The following is a 20,433-nucleotide window of genomic DNA, read 5'->3' as shown; positions in this document are numbered from 1 at the left end:
ACGACGATTTTCCCACACAAACTTCAAGGAATTAGAGTGAGTGGTTCCCGTGGTCAGAATGAGCTCAAATTTGGCATTTAGCCTAGTGATGGGCCAATCTTTGATTTCAGAGGGAAGCCCGAATTTGGACCACCCTAGTAATTAAGCTTAATTTGTTAAACGTGATATACTGCCGTTCTACGTATAATTGTTCCATATCAATTTTGGAAGAATTAGACTTCATGACATTTTTAAGTTTAGTTTGATGTGTACTTTAAGAAAAACACATAAAATCTGGTACTTTGTTCGCAAACTCATTAAAAACAACACCAAGTCTGTTTGTCCCATCGTTAAACTTCTACGCTTAATTGTCCCACCAAGTATTTTCTAACACGGAATCATCAGTTTTACTAAGCATTATGTCTTATTTACCAGTTGTATAGCAAGATAATCACAAATAAGGGTGATCAATTGCTAACTTGGGCGATTAGGGACACATAGGGCGAATAGGAACCCACGGGACAATTATGCGTAGAAACACAGAAATCGATCGAAAAATTTCAATCGCGTTTTTCTCAGTTCCACTTTTTTGAACATGGGACAATTATGCGTAGAACGGCAGTATAGAGTTATCTACGTGCGCATGTATTGCGTGTACGTACACGAAAAAAAAGTGAGGTTAAATTTTGTACCAGCCAGCAAAACAAATGGTGTGCCTGTGTGTGTGAGATCGGGCTTAGATAGCTCTATAGTTGAGATTATGCAATTCTGACTGCATGTATTCACGCACACTAGCACGCCATTTGTTTTGCTGGTCGGTTAAAAAAATTAACCTCAATCTTACGAGCAATACATACGCACGTAGAAAACTCTATGCGTTACCTCTTTGAGCCATTCTTCTTGAAAAAAATATAATGGTCAGGAACAATAAATTTGGGAAAATATTTCAGATTTGTCTGTTTGTTGTTTCAGTTTCTTTCTTAGTTTCTGTAAACGAAATATCACACTGTTTTTAACATTTTATTGCTAAACGAAATATTTTCAAAACTGCTAAACTTATTCTCCCATCAAAACCCATCCCCATCTTCGTCCCCATCATTGCCGTCCTCCATTTCGCCGCCTCCTCTTTCCGCCCCGAGCGCCGCGCTAACCTGCGACGAATCAAACACGCCCTTTCGGCTCCGCTTGGCCGCATCCTGTCCCGACGTGCTTCCCCCAAACTGTTCGGCCGTTCGCTTGCGCAACTCTTCCACCCCGTCTTCCGCTTCGGCCCACTCCAGAACCAACCGCCGACCGTACAAGTGAGTGCTCTGGCACATCGTCTCGAAGGCCCGCTTCGCATCCGGTTCGGCCATAAAGTCCACAAAACAAAAGCCCCGGTGACTCTCGTCCGCCCCGGAGACCATCTTCTTCGGCAGCCGAACCGACTTGAGCTCGCCAAAGACCCTGGTGGGAGGGAAAAGATAAAATTGAGAGGGGGTTAGTAAAGAGTATTCTAGCTTAAGTTCTTCATAACTCACTTGAACAAATCACGTAGTTCCTTCACGTTGGCCTGGAACGGTACGTTTCTCACCAAAATCTTCGTTCCGGTTTGTTTCTTCACCTTCGTGGCCTTTCTTCCACCCGCGGCATCCGTGTTCAACGTCCTATCGCTCCTCGAAAGCTCCACCTGACGGCCATCGATCCGAACCGACTGCATGTTCTTCAGCGCTGTGTCGGCCGACTTGCGCAGCTTGAACTGCACGAACCCGTAACCGCGACTCTCGTTCCGTTCGCCGTCCTTCCGGCGAACCACCTGCACTGAGTGAATCGGTCCCACGTGCCTGAACGTGTCCCGGATGGCATCCTCGCGCGTTTGGAAGCTCAGATTTTTTATAAACAACGTGGTGCCCTCTTCGGGCTCGCGATCGTCTTCCGTTTCTTCCCGCTTTTCCACCGGGGTTTCCTCTTCTTTTTCGAGCGTTTGCGCGTCCGTTTTGGATGATTTTTTGGTCTCCTCAGACTTTGCAGCATTTTTGCGGGATTCCTCGGTTGCGAATGTGTTTTCCGGTGCCCACTCCAGGTAGAGGGGTAACGATTTGAATCGCGTGTAGGCTAACTTCTTGAATGCCTTTTTGGCTTCGCTTGGGTCCAGGAACTCGATGATGGCTGAGAAAAAAAATTGTACTTAGTCCAATAAATTTCTCATAAATTAATATGCACATCATTTCTTTTAATTGATTTTTTAAGCTCAAGCCACTTTTTTAAAATGCGTTTAAATTTTTTATGTAAATTTCTTACAAACATAACAAATATTGGACTCGGATAAATACATACAGAAATTCCCCATCCCAATAAATACATACAGAAATCCCCCACAGCACAGTGCACAGCATGATTCGAAAAAAATAGTTCTCCGATCGGGCTCAAAATTTTTCTTGGGGATCCTTGGCCGAAATAATTAGACCCGTATTTTTTTGTTTGGCAATTAGGGTGACCTACGCCGTGTTATGGTGTTCCGAAAAATGGCAATTTTCGTAGATTTTCCCAAAGACCACTTTTTCAAAAAATCATATCTCCGCGCCATTTCATCCGATTTTACCTGTCCTAGACGCAAAAGAAAGGTGATTAGTTTGGCTTACTGGGAAAAATAGTAAGAAGTTTGAAGAATCTAGCTTAACTTATGAAAAAGTCGCAATTCGCAATTTTCAGTGTAAGAACGGGCCTTGACCGATCTTATGCACTAGGTTCCCGACGAACACGCACTGCCCTTACACCTACATCTCACCCTTGCTCTGAGTCAGTACGAGCGACACGCTAGAACACGCTTTGAGTGTTCGTGCCAGGCATGCACACCTTCTTTTCCGGTTACGCATTTTAACTCGGCCGGGGGTGGTACATTGCGTAGGGTTTGATGTAAGTATAAGCGCCTAACCATTGAAAGTGTGCCTATCAACTTTCATTAAAGCAAAAACTGTTTTATTTTTAGTTTGAATTCAAAAACTAATTATTTTACTGTGTTTTGTTTTCTCCTGAAATCTTTCCTAGTGTTGAGTCGTGTTTAGATGTTGCTATTTCTCTTGTCGCGGTGTTTTGTAACAATTTTTGGTCCTAAGCATTTTATAAAAATGATCATTCCAAAAAATGAGTAAGGGCTCGAACCTCATTTGTTTGAAGAAAAGGGTGAAGGTTGAAAACAATGGACAGTGAAAGAAATATACTATTCTAAGAATCAATAGTAAAAGAAAGATAGTAATTTATGAAGTAGATGAATAAATTAACAATAGTTTATAAGAAGAGGTAACTAATAAGCTTAGATTGTATCAAGTGCAATTTATAGGGCAGATGAAAAAATATTCAAATAGATAAATAAAGATAAACAAAATTGACATCGCTGCCAAATTAAGGGAAAACAGACAGTTTGTTACAGCAGCATCAATTAGTAAATAGAGTGGAAAAGCGTTGAGAAATAAGAGAATCATGAAAGTAAAATCGAAAACAAATGGACGATAATAAACAAAAGGCGTGTTAGAGAATCAGTGAAACAAAATAAACAGAATATAGATGGTAGATAAAAACGGAAAGAATAGAAATCCCGTTGTGCGATGTTTCAGGTACATCCATCCGTTTCCACAGGCCACCAGCTAGGTCATCATGAAAACCAAGCCAACGTGGAGGTAAGAAACCAGAGCTATACTGTCATGATCAAGAATGATCTAACAGGACTACGGACGTAGTCAGTGACGCTCCTTCCAGGATGTTCCTCGCCTGAGCGTCAACTGAAGAGGTATCATCAGCATCATTCGCCCTTGACCTGCTAGCTTAACTTATGAAAAAGTCGTATGAAAACTTAAAATGCTGTTTTGAAGGTCTCGGGACCAAAGAGCTTATGTCTGAAAATATTTTTATCGGATTCCTCGGAAAATTTCACGTAATATATCAAAAAATGGTGAAGTTATTTTTTAAATACTTTGAAATACGATTTTTTGAAAATAAATACTGGGTTTTTTGACGCGCAGGAATGGGAAAGTGACAAAAACAGGGGAAAATCGACTTTTTTCACTAAAACTGAGATAACTTGAAAATTTCAGCGATGACCTATACATCTTAGGGTACCAACATTTTCGTAATTGAAATACGCAGCATTCCCCGTTTTCGTCATTTTCCCATTTCTGCGTGTGGCGCGTAAAAAACCCAGATTTACTTTCAAAAAATTGTATCTCAGAGTATTTTTTTTTTTTTTTTTTGGGAGGGTGATCCAGCCGCACATCGTTGATGTCGAAACCTCTAAACTGGGCCCTCGTCCTGTCACGTCCGTCAGTAGTCTTGTCGTACATTACAACTAGAATCAGATCTGCCAATGAATTAGTACACTTCGACCAAATAAACACTGACGCTGTATGGATCTGACTCTAGAATAAATGCACAGTTGTGTGTTATTCATAAGTCCAAAATGTTCAATTATTCATATAAGTCCAAATTTTCATTTGCGGATAACTACCTAACTTGAATTGAATACAAGATTTAAAGTAACCTATCCAAAAGCTACTCTTATCTCTAATACCCGACATTTTAATTAATAGCCAAAAAATCTAGAACGTTTCTTTTAAAATCTGTCTGGCTTCTTTAAAAAAAAAAACAATAACAAAAAATAGATAAACAGTTCATATTTTACAACTCGTGAATTGAAAAAGAGACGACCATTTGATCGTCAGAATTCCAGTAGATCCTCGATTCGCAACAATGATCGATACAATCATAATCCGACAACCGTTAGTTCAACAGATCAACGAATTTGGTCCGATATCATTTCACTATTGATTGATCGAGACTCTACGGAAATTTTGACAAATCAGAATGGTTTTTATGCTACTTGAATGAAAATCACCGATTCTGATAGAATCACTAAATTCACTATTACTAATTTTGTCACTAAATAACTAAAGGCAAAATATAAAAAGTTGATATTTATGGTTAAAATCCTAAATTCTACAAAAACTAAATTTTTAAAAACCCGCATCCTAACCTGACACCCACATTAAGATAGGGAAAAATCACATATGTTGCGGTTCATTGTACAAATGTGATATTTCCACTATCGGAGAACCTCCTGGTCTCGATGACAGCTTACCGGCCATCGATTAAGCCCTGAGACTGCGTCAAAGTGGGTTCTCGTAGCATGAAGTGGTGTCCATGTGTAAAAATGGAAGCTTCAGCAATATACTGGAAACTTCGATTTTAATTCCACATCGGATCAAATCATACTCTTTGCCAAACAAGCATCAAACCTATGATACTCATTATGACAAAGCCCAGGGACTTTCAAAAAAATTGTATCTCAGAGTATTGAAAACATAACTTCACCATTTTTTGATATGTTATTTGAAATTTTCCGAGGAATCCGATAAAAATATTTTTAGACATAGGCTCTTTGGTCCCGAGACCTTCAAAACAGCATTTTAAGTTTTCATACGACCTTTCCATAAGTTAAGCTAGATTTTTTAAACTTCTTACTATTTTTCCCAAATAGCCAAACTAATCACCTTTCTTTTGCGTCTAGGACAGGTAAAATCGGATGAAATGGCGCGAAATATGATTTTTTGAAAAAAGTGGGTTTTGCGAAAATCGACGAAAATTGCCATTTTTCGGACCACCCTAACACGGCGTAGGTCACCCTAATGGACAAACAAAAAAAATACGGGTCTAATTATTTCGGCCAAGGAACCTCCAGAAAATTTTTGAGCCCGATCGGATAACTTTGTTTTCGAATCATGCTGTTTTCGTGGGGAATTGCTGCAATGCTGCATATGTATATATTTAAATAGTTATAGGTAGGGTGTTGATAAGTATGTAAATTCAGTGCAATATAATCCGTTCGCAGAATCTTCTCGGCGGTTAATTCAACGCAGTAGGCCTGGCTAATGAGGGTTGTGGGGGTTGTGTGAAAAAGTTAACTATAGCCTAAGAATTAACAAAACAACTCCTCATAGACAATCATAAATGCAAGAAAGTCAATGCGGATGGCAGCGATGGAATAATCGCAAAAAAAATCAATTTCGCTAGCGAACTTTTTTAACCCGCGAAAGAGAGAGGAGACAAATCACTCCCGAAATTCTTCAAGAAAATCAATCTGCTGGTGATTTTTTTGTGATTTTCCATGTCAGCACAATATTTATTTCACTTTGTTTACACACATTGCCCATCTACAAAATGTGACAGGTCATTTTTCGACGTGTGACGTTACACTTGCAAGTGTAGTAGTGAATAAGATGTTCCGCCGAATAATCAAGACGATGTTTTTTTAGATTCCTTTTAATGATCTTTCGTGCGCGAGACAGGAGAGCCATGCTCCCTTCGGATTTTTTCTCTTGATAAACGTCCAATGATTTTCTTTTGATGATGTTTATTCCATCGCTAGCGGATGGAGAGAAAATTAAACTCTCCGTTCACAGAAAAAAAAATCAATATAGAAAAATATTCAACAAACTACATCAATCAAACTTCAATCAATGTTCAAATGTAAGATATCATTTAGGAAGCAAAATAAATTGCTTCCTTACTTTTTGTTGTTTTTCTTTTATACGTTACTTTTTTAACGGTTCACAACTCTGTGAATGCACCAAGTCGATCATAAAATGCCTTCTTGAAATACAGGTTTTCTATTACAGTTAATTCCCTCTGTGTCGATATTAAAGGGACCGTCGAGAGCGGGATGTATCAAATTATCTAACGAAAAATCAAAGCATGCTATTTGAAGGGAATGAAGAATCCATCAATCGATGATCGACAACGAGTCAAAAAAAAATATGAAAACTTGGTTGAACGATTCAATAGGTCATGGAAAATAATCTTTTCGTTCATAGCAAAGCCTCCCACAAAGTTTCAGCAAATTAAAAAAAATCTTTCCAATTTTCATAGAGAACTGCTAATCAAAAGCACCGACCAACAAAATGCATTCCCTCGAAATGGACATGCACAGTAGTTTTTGCCAATTTTTGTAGCCTAGTTACCTAGTGTAAGCGATAAGAGAAATCGAAAGCTTTCACACTAAAAATGAGGAGCACAGGCGAAACTTACTAGAGGATATCTTGGAGAATTTCCCTTATCCTCTTAAAAAAGTGGAAAAACAAAAAAACCTTCTGTCAAATCCCATTATACCTTAGTGTGCGATGAAAATGGAAGCGGCCGGCAATGAACGCCTGTCATGGTGTTAAGAATCTTGGAGAAAATCCAGTATTCCATCTCAATCGTGTACACAAAAAAGTAAAAAAAAAATCTATTTTTTGTCTCTTTACCTGCGCTCATCTGGAACTTCTCAAGAATCATTTTTTAGGTAAATGCCGTAATTGCTTTTTGTCGATAATACAAGATTATCACCGTCCCCTTAACTTACCCGTAACTCCACTCGGCGGCAGAATCACCCGGCCTAGCAGTCCAAACTTGCCGAACCGCTCGCTCAACTCGGCCGGCTCCGTTCCGGCGGGCAAATTTTTGGCCAAAATAACCGCGTTCGATCGGCTTTTGGCAACCCCGTTGAACGCATCCAGCTGAATTCCCGCCTCCTCGAGGAATTTTTGCATCTCCATAACGATTTCCGTTTCCCCCAGGGCCAATCGCACCGCGGCACTCGTCGTTCCGCCCTCGCTGCTCAGCACTTCCTCCTTGGTTTTGCCGTACTTTTTCGCGACCGCTTCCGCGATGGCGTTTTCACCCATGAAGAGCGTGTTCCAGTTGTGGGAGGATTGTGCTGTTTTTTTCAGTTGCTTTTCTTTTTTTTGCTTGAACGTCAGACCGGAATCGTCTTCGTCCGCTTCGGCGCGTTCTTTTTCGTCCACCTTGGCGGGAAGAAGGTGAAACATGCGACCGTGGAAGAACGTTCCGTTGAGCTCGTTGTACGTGAGGACCGCGTGCTCCGGCATCAGGAAGGTTACCGTTCCAAAACCTTTCAGCTTCCTGGTGTTGGCATCGATGGGCAGGTCAATCTCCGAGACGGGTCCGTACTTTTCAAACAGCTGCTTCAAGTCCTGCTCCTGCACGGAATACGCCAAGTTCCGGAAGAAAAGCTTCCCAGTTTCCACGATGCTTTCGCTGCAGACCGATTCTTTCTCGCGAACCCACTTGGGATTCTCTTTCTTATCCAGTTTCGAGCTTTCCTCCCCACGCATGCGATCTTTTTCGGTAAAGTCCACGACTTTCACCTGCTTTCCGCCGAGGAAGCTTTTGTCCTTGAGCAGCGCCTTCCGCAGCTCAGCTTCCGTTTTGTATCCAATGTATGCAAATCCCTTCTGTTTCGGGGGAATCCGAATCGAGTACGGTTTGATGGGCTTAAAGAATCGGAACAAGTCCTGTCGCTTCGTCGTCGACGGAATGTTGTGAATTTTGGCCACAAACAGATTCGTTATCTTTCTTTCCTTTTCCGGCTTTGCCAGACCTTTTCCTCCTTCCAACTGTTCGTCGTGCTCCTGCGTCTCTTCTTCATCTTCCCCTTCCGAACCCGACTCGTCCTCCTCTTCGTCCTTTTCCAGCTGATTGTCCCAAACCGACTTGCCGGCCTTGTTCTGAACCTGTACAAATTCCTTAAACTGAGGATCGTTCTTGCGCTGCTTCAGAATATCCTCCGACGTGGGCGCCTGTTCAGTTTTCTTCTTTTTGTCCTTGCCAGACTCCTTCGCCGGCTTCGATTCCTCCGGTTTTTTGCTGTACTTGCTCCAGGATTTTAGTTCCTTCACCTCGTTCAGCGCCACGCACGGAGCGACGCTCAGCTTCGACGTCCGTAGGAAGGTGTTGTTAAAGTGCTGGATCGCTTTTGCCGCTTGCTCCTCCGACTCGTACCCGACGAAGCCAAAGTTTCGGAACTTGCCCTCCGGCGTGTACTTGAGCTGCACGTCCGTCACGATGCCGCACCGGCTGAAGTGGTCGCGCAATTTCGATTCCGTGAACTGGAAGAGTGCAAAATCGTCACATATACATTTAAAACCAGTGCTAACATCTGTACTCACCCCATTAGGCAAATTTTTAACAATTATTCGGGACATCTTGATTAGGAAATTCACATAACTTCAGGGAAAAAAGTCGTAATTTTGTGAGACAAACTAAATTCTTCAACGGCAATGTTTACATCCGATGCACGTGCGAAGTCTCTTTACGCGCATGTGTCAAACATACACGCCAGAATGGTTCTAAACAAAATTAAACTAAAAGTCACACATTGAATATAATTTGGCGAAATCTGTTAAAATTCAATCAAATACACCTAAACTTGGGTTGTTCGAGGGGTGCATAATACATTGTTCACTACCAATCCAACTCCATCGAGAAATTAAAAGTGAGAGTGTTTGCGTGCAACATGGAGTTAAACTTTTCGAAGTGCCATGGAAAACTTCACAGCAACTTCACAGAAAGTTTAACTCCATGTTGCAGATTTGACAGCACGTCCCGTCCGGATTGTTAAACAATTGGGGTTACAGAGTACTTATTTTGCAACTCGTTACATAAACTTCTATTGAATTTAAGCATTACAAGCCAAACGTGTAAGTTTCGAGATAATTTAAGTTATTCTTCGCAATCGTGTAAAATTATGTAAACATCAGAACTGTCATTTTACATAATCAACAGTGGGCGGGTTGTTTCTGCTTTCCTCTTCAGTGCACGATGTCGGTTCCAAGTTTACTGTCCAGGTTGACCGTTTCCGGCTCCAATTTGGCCGGGTTTGGCGTAAGAATCACCTAGTGGAGCAAACAAAAGTAAAAAGCTCGTTCACAAATTCTCTTGTTTCCGTACAGTTCCAGCAGGTTCGCACCAAGTGGACCGACTGGCGGATGCTGAAGGACGCAAAACGCCGCAAGTGCGTGGTTGAATCCGCCAAGGACCGGCTGCGGGTAAATTCGCTCCGCAAGAACAACATCCTGCCGGTGGAGTTGCGTGAGGTGGCCAGTGCCGAGATACACGCCTTTCCGCGGGATACCTCGCTGGTGCGAGTTCGGGAGCGGTGTGCCGTTACTTCGCGTTCCCGCGGTATCGTGCACCGGTGGCGCGTTAGCCGAATCGTTTGGAGACAATTTGCCGACTATAACAAGCTGTCCGGCGTGCAGAGGGCCATGTGGTAAGTGGATGGAGTGGTAAATATAGAATAGTTTCAAAAAATACGAGAAAAGATTGGTTGATGTATTTTCCATGCTTCTAAAACCTGCCGAAAGACTTGTCTCTTCAGAATATTTCCTGACTAAGAATAAATGTTGCACAAATATCAAACTTTCAGATCCTAGCTAATACACTCAAACTCCGATGGTTTGACACCAACTGTTGTCAAACGAACGGGGTCTTTTTTTAGTTTGACACCCCTTTTACACGAAGTTCACACACACTACCAAACGGTTCTTTTGATAGTGTGCGTGAGCGCCGTGTAAAAAGTGACAATTCGTCACTTTTTAGTTTGACTTTGACCAACCAACGGGGACAAACTAAAAAAGTGTCAAACGAAACAGTGACCAACGTTTGGGGGTTGAGTCGGTTGAGTGTACAATTTATCATGGTCAAAAACGCATTTCCCAACTTTCACTGCCCTTGTTTCAGTCGCGAAATTCAATTCAATTCAATTGTGTTTTTATTAGAATTTAACTGTTCTTCTCCAGGATGTTAGGGAGCGTTCTTTTATTACGTAACGCAATATTTGGGATTTTTACCCCCCTCCCCCCCTTCGGAACAAAACGTAACAGATGAGCGATCCCCCTACCCCCCCTGTAACGCGTAACGCACGGTCTTTTTGCAATTTTTTAAGAATTCTTATATGAAAATTTTGCGTTACGTAACATAATTTTTCAGCACTCCCCCCCTCCCCCTATTTTCGTAACATTTCGTAACAGACACCGACACCCCCTCCCCCCCCCTAACTGCGTTACGTAATAAAAGAACGCTCCCTTACACCCAAAAAGCAAAAACTGGAAATTTGGTTTATTGGACCTTTTAAAAAAAAACTCCAGATTTGCAATTCAATTTGGGGACCTTTCAACTGAGATCAATTCATAAGCCTTTGCAGGGAGGATACGAAATTCTCAGCAAAAATAATTGCCTGTCTCAATCTCGTGTTAAGCGCTTCCGTGTGACATTCTGTTTCTCTCCCATTCCCGGATTCACAATAATTCCTTTTCAACAAAGCATAGCCACAAAAGCCTTTAGAAAACAAACATTTCCAACGCAGTTTAACGGGACGTAAAGTGTGGTCGGTTCCCAATCCCCCTCTCGCATTCTTTGATAGCAGTTTTCTGAGAAAACAAAAGAATCTTCGACGAGTGTGTGTGAGCGAGAAAAAGAAAAGGGGTGATACAGTAGTTGTTCGGTAACTGGGCGTTGTTTAACTGGGCTGCTTTTTAACTGGGCACTCGATAACTGGACCGTAGCCCAGTTAAAAAGCAGACAAACGTCAAAAAACCAAAACAAACCGAAACGACCGAGGGGTTATTGGATGCAAAGTTCATGTTCAATAAATAAAAAAACTTTTTTCAAAATTTTATTTAATTTCAAGTCACAATTTAAGAAATATGAAAAGTAAGCATTGGAAATAGGCGGTCCGCGGATTTGAATTGTTTAGTCGGTAGTTTTTATAGTAAATCGCGTGAAAAGTAGTGAAAAGAATTTAACAATGTGTAGATTTCATGTGGAAAGTGAAGATTTCCTGCAAGTTTGGGAATTTGGACAGTTTTTTCGCGATTTTTGTTTTTTATGCCGCTTGGTCAAGGGTTTGACAGTTCATCGCGGCGGCTCCGCTTTTGCAGTAGTATTAGTGTGATGTGGGCTAGCTCGTTCTAAGGTGATATTCAACTCGTTAAAAAAAAAACAAATAGTGCGAAAGAAATAAAAGCAGTTTGCCAAAGAATATTTTTGGAAGTGTCATCAAGCAGCGCTCAAGCCATTTCAACTGATACTGGAGAGGGTGTTGCAGATCGAGAAAAAGTACTTCGAAGATCAGCAAAGCTTGGTGGGCGGTCTGTGATCGGTAGAGGTTGGTCGGAGAACGTGGATATCGTGCTGAAGCAACAGCTGACCAAGAATTGCCAGCATATCAGTACGCCAGGATTTGAGTCGTGTCGGTAGGAATAGGATCAAGCTGCTCGTGATAGAGGCTCGTGAGCGCAACTGGAATTCCGAACGCATACGGCCTAAATATGGGACAACTCCCAGAAACCAGAAACTTGGTGAGATCTATCCAAACTGAAATTTTCATATTTTGCCTACTTTTCAAAAATTATTAAATACGCGTTGATCCCTGTTTTGCCTTATGGGATTGGAAGTTTAAAGATAGGTCGAGGACCCGTCTGGTTCTTGTACTATGTTTAGGTGGGGCCAGACAATGCACTATGGGGTTTCAGGCGGCCATAAATCGAAAAACCGACATACTCTAATTATTTTTTTGGTATTTTTTTTCGAAAATAAACATTCTAACTAAGAAAAATCCGGAGTTTGAAAGTTGTAGGATCAAAATTCACTGAATTGCAGACCTTCAAAGGCGAAAATGGTAAGAAAAAACATGTTTTTTGACAAAAAAAATGATTATTTTTCATAGTTGTACTGTGTAGCTGTTTATGTATTTATGAAATAATGTACCTACTATGCATGTTTTGAAATTGATTTGATATTCATGACTTTGTTGGTACTTAGGTACGTTTATTAAAATTAGAAATTCATTCAAAGAGAGGTGGATTTTAACTGAAGAAGAAGGGGAGGGAGATTGAACGTAAATCAGAAACTTTCACATAGCATAAACCGCCATTCCGTGCATCAAATAGACAGAGCAAGAATATTAAAATTCACCACTTTAATGCATGTGGCCTCAAATATATGAAAAAATCGAAAATTAAACTTTTTTTTGGAAAAATATCAAAATTCATTTGTTTTCATTATACTAAGTACAAACAACACAAAAAAGTCACAAAAAAGCAAAAAAATATTTTTGGCCGCTCGCTTATATGGAAATACCCCATGGTGCAATGCCCAATGACCTCGGAATTGGGCCGCAAGGATCTCTGCCATTCTGAAATGGGTAAGCATTGGAAATAAATTTGAGTAACTTTTATTTTTACATTTCATCTGGAAAATATTATGCATCGGTGGTTCCCTCGTTATTTATCGTTCAGCCCAGATACCGAGCAGCATTCGGTGACTGGGCTACGTTTTCAGCCCAGTTACCGGACAAGTACTTTAGAAAGAGAATGCCCTTGCAAGAACAAGTTAAAAGAGGAGAACTTGCATACTAGCGGCGGTCGTATAATGACAATGATGTATAGGAATCACCAAATGATAGTTTTTTTTCTATCACTCATTCATAACACCGGCTGCCATATTTGTAAAACGATATCGATTAGGCCATTGCCAATATTTTTGTGATGTTTATATTTATGATTTTAACGACGTTGAACATTTGATTGTTGTTTTGTAATCATTAGTTTTCAAAATATCTATGTATTGACGGAAATTATTTTTTTCCCGAAAAAATCTTTTTGTGGGATTGTAAAATGGTATTTCATCAGAAAATCAATAAAAAAAGTTCAAACATGCTAAATATTACTAAAACGCTTACTTGAAGTGAATGCATAAGTTAGTTAGAAAGAAACATGACGTTAAAGTCAACACTAGTACAACTATGTCACTAACATGAAAAATAATTTTTACACATATCAAGCAATACAATGTGAATGGTTCTTCGGCTTTAGCCCATTAATATTGTTGTTTGCTTGCATTTTATTACATTTCCCTTTGAATAGATAAGATCCCTCTACAAAACAATATCGATACGCTGATTTCGAATACGTGCGGAAATATTGCTGTCCACTCAATGACTAGGCAATTGAAAATCTTAGTTTTCCTCTAAGCAACTCTTTATTTTTCTCTCTCAAACCGATATCAAGTTTAATAACACCATCTTGCATAATCAACCACACACACTCTAATTACAATGTAATATACCTTTACACTAGACTCTTTGCGCTCCCTTTCTACTTGTCCTGCTTCTTCTTGTAATCCTCGAGGGCCGCCTTGATGGCATCCTCGGCCAGCATCGAGCAGTGCAGCTTGACCGGCGGCAACGACAGCTCCTTCGCAATGTCCGTATTCTTGAGCTTTTTGGCCTCGTCCAGGGTCTTTCCCTTGACCCATTCGGTGGCCAGAGAGCTGGACGCGATGGCCGATCCGCAGCCGAACGTTTTAAACTTGGCGTCGATGATTTTGCCGTTCTCGTCGACCTTGATCTGCAGCTTCATGACGTCACCGCAAGCCGGAGCACCGACTAGGCCGGTTCCGACCGTTTTGTCCTTCTTGTCCATCGAGCCAACATTGCGCGGGTTTTCGTAGTGGTCCAGCACGTTCGCGTGGTAAAGCGCCCCGGGGACGCTCTGGACACGGCGGAGCTTTAGGAGAACCGGAACCGTTCCACGCAGCGAAGCCATTTGTTTTTGTTTTGCAACTTGCACGAATTTCGCAATAACACACAAGAACGTTCTTTACTTCGGAGCAGTCACTTCCTGTCTGATGCGCAGTTGTTTTGGGGAGAAGGAAAAATTGCTGCTGCAGCTGATTTTGACGTTTCTCCGATAACAAACCTTTGTGTTGCACGAGTATTCAAATCTACTCAATATATCGCTGGTCTTCAGCTAAGTGTTTTACTCAATTTTGATTTCTACCCTGAAAGCCCGACCATAGAGCTATCTAAGCCCGATCTCACGCACACTAGCACACCATTTGTTTTGCTGGCTGGTACAAAATTAAACCTCATTTTTTTTTCGTGTACGTACACGCAATACATGCGCACGTAGATAACTCTATAGAGTTATCTACGCGCGCATGTATTGCGTGTACGTACACGAAAGATTTCTAGGTTAAAATTTGTACCCGCCAGCAAAAACAAATGGTAAGCTAGTGTGCGTGACATCGGGCTTAGATAGCTCTATAGAGCTATCTAAGCCCGAGCTCACGCACACTAGCACCCCATTTGTTTTGCTGGCGGGTACAAAATTTAACCTCAATCTTTTTCGTGTACGTACACGCAATACATGCGCACGTAGATAACTCTATGGTCATTTTAAGAACACCATTACCAAAAATCATGACTTTTTGAGTTCCAAATCCCACCTTTCATACAATTTTTTCAGTTCAACCCATATAACCATTTTTATGGTTGTAGTACCTGAACTCAAAAAATCGTATGAAAACTGGGATTTGGAACTCAAAAAATCATGATTTTTGATAAGGGTGAACATTTCTGGAGTTTTTTTTTAAAGATCCAATAATCCAAATTTCCTGTTTTTGCTTTTGGGTGTTTTTGAAACCGCCTTGAGTCAGGGGTATTAAATACACCCAAAAAGCAAAAACTGGAAATTTGGTTAATTAGACCTTTTAGAAAAAAATCCAGATTGGCTAAAATGCTGCTTTTTGCCTTCCTCAACTCAATGAGAAAATGCTATACAATCGTAGACCCATCTTCACGTATACATATCGACCTAGAATCAAATTCTGAACAAATGTCTGTGCGTGTGTATGTCTGTATGTCCGTGCACCGAAAAATATGCACACGATTATCTCCGGACTGGCCAAACCGATTTGGACCGTTTTGGTCTCGTTCGATCCGTCTTAGGGTCTCACAAGACCCTAGAGCAACTCTCTACGAAATCGGCCGATTTCGACCATTTTTATTTTTTGTATTTTTTTATTTGGCTCAAACTTTGTGGGGGCCCTTCCTATGGCCAAATAAGTTATTTTGTGTCATTGGTTCACCCATACAAGTCTCCATACAATTTTGGAAGCTGTCCATAAAAAAATGGTACGTACATATTCAAATAGCTGTAACCTTAGAGTGAATTTTTTGATCAATTGGGTCCTAAAATAAAGCTTAGATTGCTGATATTATTGTTTACAGCGATAAAACTTATTTTTCTGAGTACAATGACCCTTTGCACGACCACAAAGAGTTTAAAATGGATTTTTAAATCAATTTTGAAAAATTAACCTCGTGGTCCTTCTTGACAGAAAAGCTCCTACTTGACAGCTCGTTCCAAGGGGACCATAGTTGATCCATCGGAAAAATGTTGTCTTGTCAAAAAAAAATTTGCATTTAAATGAAAAAAAGTGATCAGAAATTGTTTTTTATCGTGTTTTTTACCGTTGTACATAAAAATTTACATAGGGCTTTAGTACCCAATTTGCACGGAAACTAAAATCATGATTTATTCTATATGGCAATTGGGTACTAAAGCCCTATGTCAATTTTTATGTTCAACGGTAAAAATCACGATTAAAAACCATTTCTGATCACTTTTTTTCATTTTAATGCAATAAAAATGACGAGACAACATTTTTTCGATGGATCAACTATGGTCCCCTTGGAACGAGCTGTCAAGTAGGAGCTTTTCTGTCAAGAAGGACCACGAGGTTAATTTTTCAAAATTGATTTAAAAATCCATTTTAAACTCTTTGTGGTCGTACAAAGGGTCATTGTACTCAGAAAAATAAGCTTTATCGCTGTAAACAATAATATCAGCAATCTAAGCTTCATTTTAGAACCCAATTGCACATAACTTGATTTTGAACTAGCGTAATAAAATATACACATTGTCGATTTAAACATTATATGTTCCATATATAATTTAGATAACAAATCTTCATATATTTTATATGCGCGTTGCACATAACCGAGTTTGTTTTCTGCTTATTAAACGATATTATTCTCGCAAATAAACTTTGTGAGCACCGCATATAAGTTGTATGTTCACGATAGTATAGATTTTTGCAGTATGCTTTTACACATACAACTTATATGCAATGCTCACGAAATTTATGAGCTCAGCATGCTCGAAGGTGTGCAATGCATAACCACTCATAAATACAACATGGCGAAGAATTGAACAAAATCGGTTTACTCGTGGTTTTGCAGCAAAATAATTCCTAATTTTCTTAAAGAAAGAGAAGCTAAGCAAACAAGCTACCAGAAGAGATTACTTGGCCGAATTTGGACCGACGTCTGAACCAATGCCAGTTGCAGCAGCTACTTCGAATGATTTGTGCGTTAGAATCTGCTCGGAAGTATGTTGAACTCCCTTCAAAGGTCCACTTTAGTGCGGATGAGAAACGTGCTCGTGTTATTTCAGCTGGTGCCGAGTTGACCATGTTAACGCAGCATCAGTTGCTGCAGGAAACGCCAAATATTCGTTCCGGGGAGAAGTTGGTCGCGATTCATTGGGAATTGGTGCTACCTCCTAACCCACCTTCCCCGTCCCGGACCACATTCGGCCTTCTCACGGATAGGAGCACGTTGAAAGGAAAGTGCACCCTGGCGGCGAGGCGCGTCAGCAACGAATCAATGCCACCAAGATCCGGCCACGTACCAACGGCCTGCCAAAAGAGGTCACCGCTATCGAACGCGATTATTTAGAGTATTTATAATGTAAATAAAAAACACACACACACAAACATAAAACCCTCCCCCAAAAACAAAAACACTTACAAATAAAAAAAAAACGTAAATTAGTAACATCATAAAAACATAGTTATGAATATTGTAAGAAAATTGAAACTGAAAATTTACATTAGCAATGCCAAACAAAAATAAAGCGCGTTTCTATTAAAAATCAAATGAAAAACAGAACACTGATGAAGTCTGCAAGTAGTAGACGAAATACGTATCTGTCAAGATATTAAAAATATATAGCGGAATTAAAAGGAACAACTCGTCTCTTTGTATTCACAGTAATGCATTCTGCTAAAACGCTCAACCAAACCACAAATGAAAAACATATTAAAAACTATGAATTTGCAACATACATATTATAAATGGGTGCATTTAAAAATCTGTGAGCATTGCATATACTGTTCATATGCTTTGAACATACATTTTATATGCGTTAGCATATTTGAAATTCGTGTCCATGTATATGTAATGCTGATAGAGTTTATATGCAGGGCTCACACCGTTTATGTACAGAAACATTTTGCAAAAATCTATATGCAAAGCTAATAGCAACAATCGTGATATTTATTTCAGTGTGGTGTCTTCGGCAAAGTTGTAGGTATTGTTGAGGACTATTGAGAAAAAATAGGTACACGGAAAAACAATTTGCAGATTTTTTAACCAACTTTTTTTTCACAAAAACTCAATTTCCCGTTTTTTTTTTTGATTTTCGAGGTTTTTTAAATGTTTTAGGGGACAAAAATCCGCAACTTTTGAGCTATAGAGAAACAAGATCAAAAAATCTGCCGCCGAGTTATGATTTTTGAAATAGATTTTATGCAAAAACAAATTTAACGTAATTTTTTAATGCAAAATTGAATTTGCAATCGAAAAGTACTTTACACATTTTTTGATAAAGGGCTCTGTTTTCTAGATATATCAACTGAAGTTTGATTTTAGCGAAATATTTGCAGTTTTTTGATTTTTAAAAATAGTGACCATGAGTGACCACTTCTGAAAATATTTTATTTGAAAAGTTCGGAAAATTTGCTATGAAATTTCTAAGAGACATTGAAGATTGGACCTCGAGTTACTGAGATAAAGCCGCTTTAAGAAAAAGAAACACGAAAATTGAAGTTTTCTAATTCTCACCTAAACAACCCACAATTTTCTAATGTCGATATCTCAGCAACTAATGGTCCGATTTTCTATGTTAATACATGAAACATTCGTGAAATTTTGTGATCTTTTCGAAAAAAATATTTTGAAAATAATCAAATTAAGAATAGCCTTTAAAACGGGCGTAATATTCAATGTTTGGCCCTTTTAAAATGTTTGTATTGATTTAAAAAATCAAAATTGTTTTTGCATGAAATTTCGATTTTTTCCAAAAATCACTATTTTTTCAAAACTTGGCTGCAGATTTTTTTGACCATGTTTCTCTATGGCTCAAAAGTTGAGGGTTTTAGTCCCCTAAAACATGTCAAAAAAATTCGAAAAGCAAAAAAATACGTATTTTAGGAAATTGAGCTTTTGTGAAAAAAAAAGTTGATTAAAAAATCTTCAAATTTTTTTTCCGTGTACCTATTTTTTTCTCAATAGTCCTCAACAATACCTACCACTTTGCCGAAGACACCAAATTGATCAGAAAATTCACTTAAAAGTTACAGCTGTTTGAATTTGTAAGTACCATTTTTGTATGGACAGCTGCCAAAATTGTATGGAGACTTGTATGGGTGAACCAATGACACAAAGTAGTTTTTTTGGTCATAGAGAAGGCCCCCACAAAATTTGAGCCAAATCAAAAAATACAAATAAAATCCATTTCCGGTTTTGGTAGACAATTGCTCCCTAGTTAATATTATGACGTTTAGAAAAGTACTTAAAAAGTTATGCTTAAAAAACGATTTTAGCTAAACTTTGGAAGATTGTTAAAAAGGGTGGTTTTTGTAAGAAATGCTATACATTTTTAGAAAGGTATTTAAAAGACCTTTCCAACAAGCCCAAAACGTTGAAGATCTATATGTCAAAAGTTATAACCACTTAAGTGTTATTTATACACTTTTTAGAGGCCGGATCTCACATATTTTGATGAAAACATTGTCCGGATCTACCATGCGACCTGTCGTTGAATTAGTAATCAAGAGATCTTTCCAAAGAGTCCAAAAGATTGAAAGTCTGACAGCTCTATCAAAAGTTATTAGCACTTTACTACCGTTCTACGCATAATTGTCCCATGTTAAAAAAAAGGCCAGATAGAGGACAAAAAACCCACCTCTTGCAATTTGAAGCATCCGAATTCCTCCACTCAAATTCCCCAAGCAAAACATTCTGACCCAGGACCGACCCAGGGCGGACATTACGCATCGGCAGACGTTACTGATCGTGTGGTCCGCCCTGGCGGACCGAGGACGGGTCGCCTGGGTGGTTGAAATTTGACGTTTGAAATTTTTCAATTTCTTCCGCCCTCCATCCGCCTTGGCGTGCCATGGGTGCATCGCCTGGGCGGTTCAAACTGATCGCTGAAATGTTTCAATATCGTTCGCCCCTCAATCGCCGCGGCGGTTTGCATCTGAAGGAATTTATTTCGAATTTGACATTTCAGTCAGTTTTTACCGACCGTGTTGTTATTTAATCGGCGGCTGCTGATTTTCGTTGTACAGTTTGTGTTCGGAGAACTGTTTTGTTGTTTTGATAGTTTACTTATGTAAACACACAGTTAAAAGTGCGTTTTAATGAGTGGTTGAAGGTTATTTTGAAAGAATAATCGTAATTGTTGGTGTAATTTCTGTGACACCCCTTATAAATATTGTTTGCAGATGTGCAATCATTTGAAATACCTGAAATTTGATATGTTTCATTGTTGTTACGATTTTTATGGAAATTTGATAAATCCGTTGATATTCGTTACGTAATAAAAGAACGCTCCTTTAGCAAATTTGTTCAGATATGAGAATACAACCGTAGCGAATGCGCTATCTTACCCAAATTATTTATTCAGACGTGCGTCATGATAGCCCAATGAAATGCTGATAGACAATTGA

At 39.5% G+C, this 20,433-nt stretch overlaps 3 protein-coding genes across 3 annotated transcripts; 1 reads left to right on the top strand and 2 right to left on the bottom strand.

The window, feature by feature from the left end:
* Positions 1-980: 980 nt before the first annotated feature.
* LOC6042586 (probable RNA-binding protein 19) lies at positions 981-9,115 on the bottom strand. Its single transcript, XM_038248057.1, has 4 exons — positions 8,958-9,115; positions 7,352-8,897; positions 1,500-2,127; positions 981-1,425 (listed from the first exon to the last, which is right to left on the bottom strand). Exons 1-4 carry the CDS (start codon positions 8,991-8,993, stop codon positions 1,047-1,049), a joined length of 2,589 nt encoding a protein of 862 aa, XP_038103985.1. The 5' UTR covers positions 8,994-9,115; the 3' UTR covers positions 981-1,046.
* Positions 9,116-9,538: 423 nt separating this feature from the next.
* LOC6042583 (28S ribosomal protein S14, mitochondrial) lies at positions 9,539-10,103 on the top strand. The gene is made up of 2 exons (XM_001852600.2): positions 9,539-9,672; positions 9,741-10,103. Exons 1-2 carry the CDS (start codon positions 9,610-9,612, stop codon positions 10,062-10,064), a joined length of 387 nt encoding a protein of 128 aa, XP_001852649.1. The 5' UTR covers positions 9,539-9,609; the 3' UTR covers positions 10,065-10,103.
* A 3,708-nt stretch (positions 10,104-13,811) lies between these two features.
* On the bottom strand, positions 13,812-14,521 carry LOC119771191 (iron-sulfur cluster assembly scaffold protein IscU). The gene has a single exon (XM_038266814.1). The coding sequence runs from the start codon at positions 14,394-14,396 to the stop codon at positions 13,947-13,949; it is 450 nt and encodes a 149-aa protein (XP_038122742.1). The 5' UTR covers positions 14,397-14,521; the 3' UTR covers positions 13,812-13,946.
* Between the last annotated feature and the right edge of the window lie 5,912 nt (positions 14,522-20,433).

Source organism: Culex quinquefasciatus, chromosome 1 (genome assembly GCF_015732765.1).
Source record: "Culex quinquefasciatus strain JHB chromosome 1, VPISU_Cqui_1.0_pri_paternal, whole genome shotgun sequence".
Classification (NCBI taxonomy): Eukaryota; Metazoa; Arthropoda; class Insecta; order Diptera; family Culicidae; genus Culex; species Culex quinquefasciatus.
Note: the sequence above shows the minus strand (reverse complement) of the source record. Positions and strands in the feature narration are given on the sequence as shown.

Coding starts and splice junctions, on each gene's coding strand:
- LOC6042586 (XM_038248057.1), bottom strand. CDS start 8,993: ATGTCCCGAATAATTGTTAAAAATTTGCCTAATGGG. Junction 8,898..8,957: donor TTAAAAATTTGCCTAATGGG/GTGAGTACAGAT, acceptor GCACTCTTCCAG/TTCACGGAATCGAAATTGCG. Junction 1,426..1,499: donor GAACTACGTGATTTGTTCAA/GTGAGTTATGAA, acceptor CCCTCCCACCAG/GGTCTTTGGCGAGCTCAAGT.
- LOC6042583 (XM_001852600.2), top strand. CDS start 9,610: ATGTCGGTTCCAAGTTTACTGTCCAGGTTGACCGTTTCCGGCTCCAAT. Junction 9,673..9,740: donor CCAATTTGGCCGGGTTTGGC/GTAAGAATCACC, acceptor GTTTCCGTACAG/TTCCAGCAGGTTCGCACCAA.
- LOC119771191 (XM_038266814.1), bottom strand. CDS start 14,396: ATGGCTTCGCTGCGTGGAACGGTTCCGGTTCTCCTAAAGCTCCGCCGT.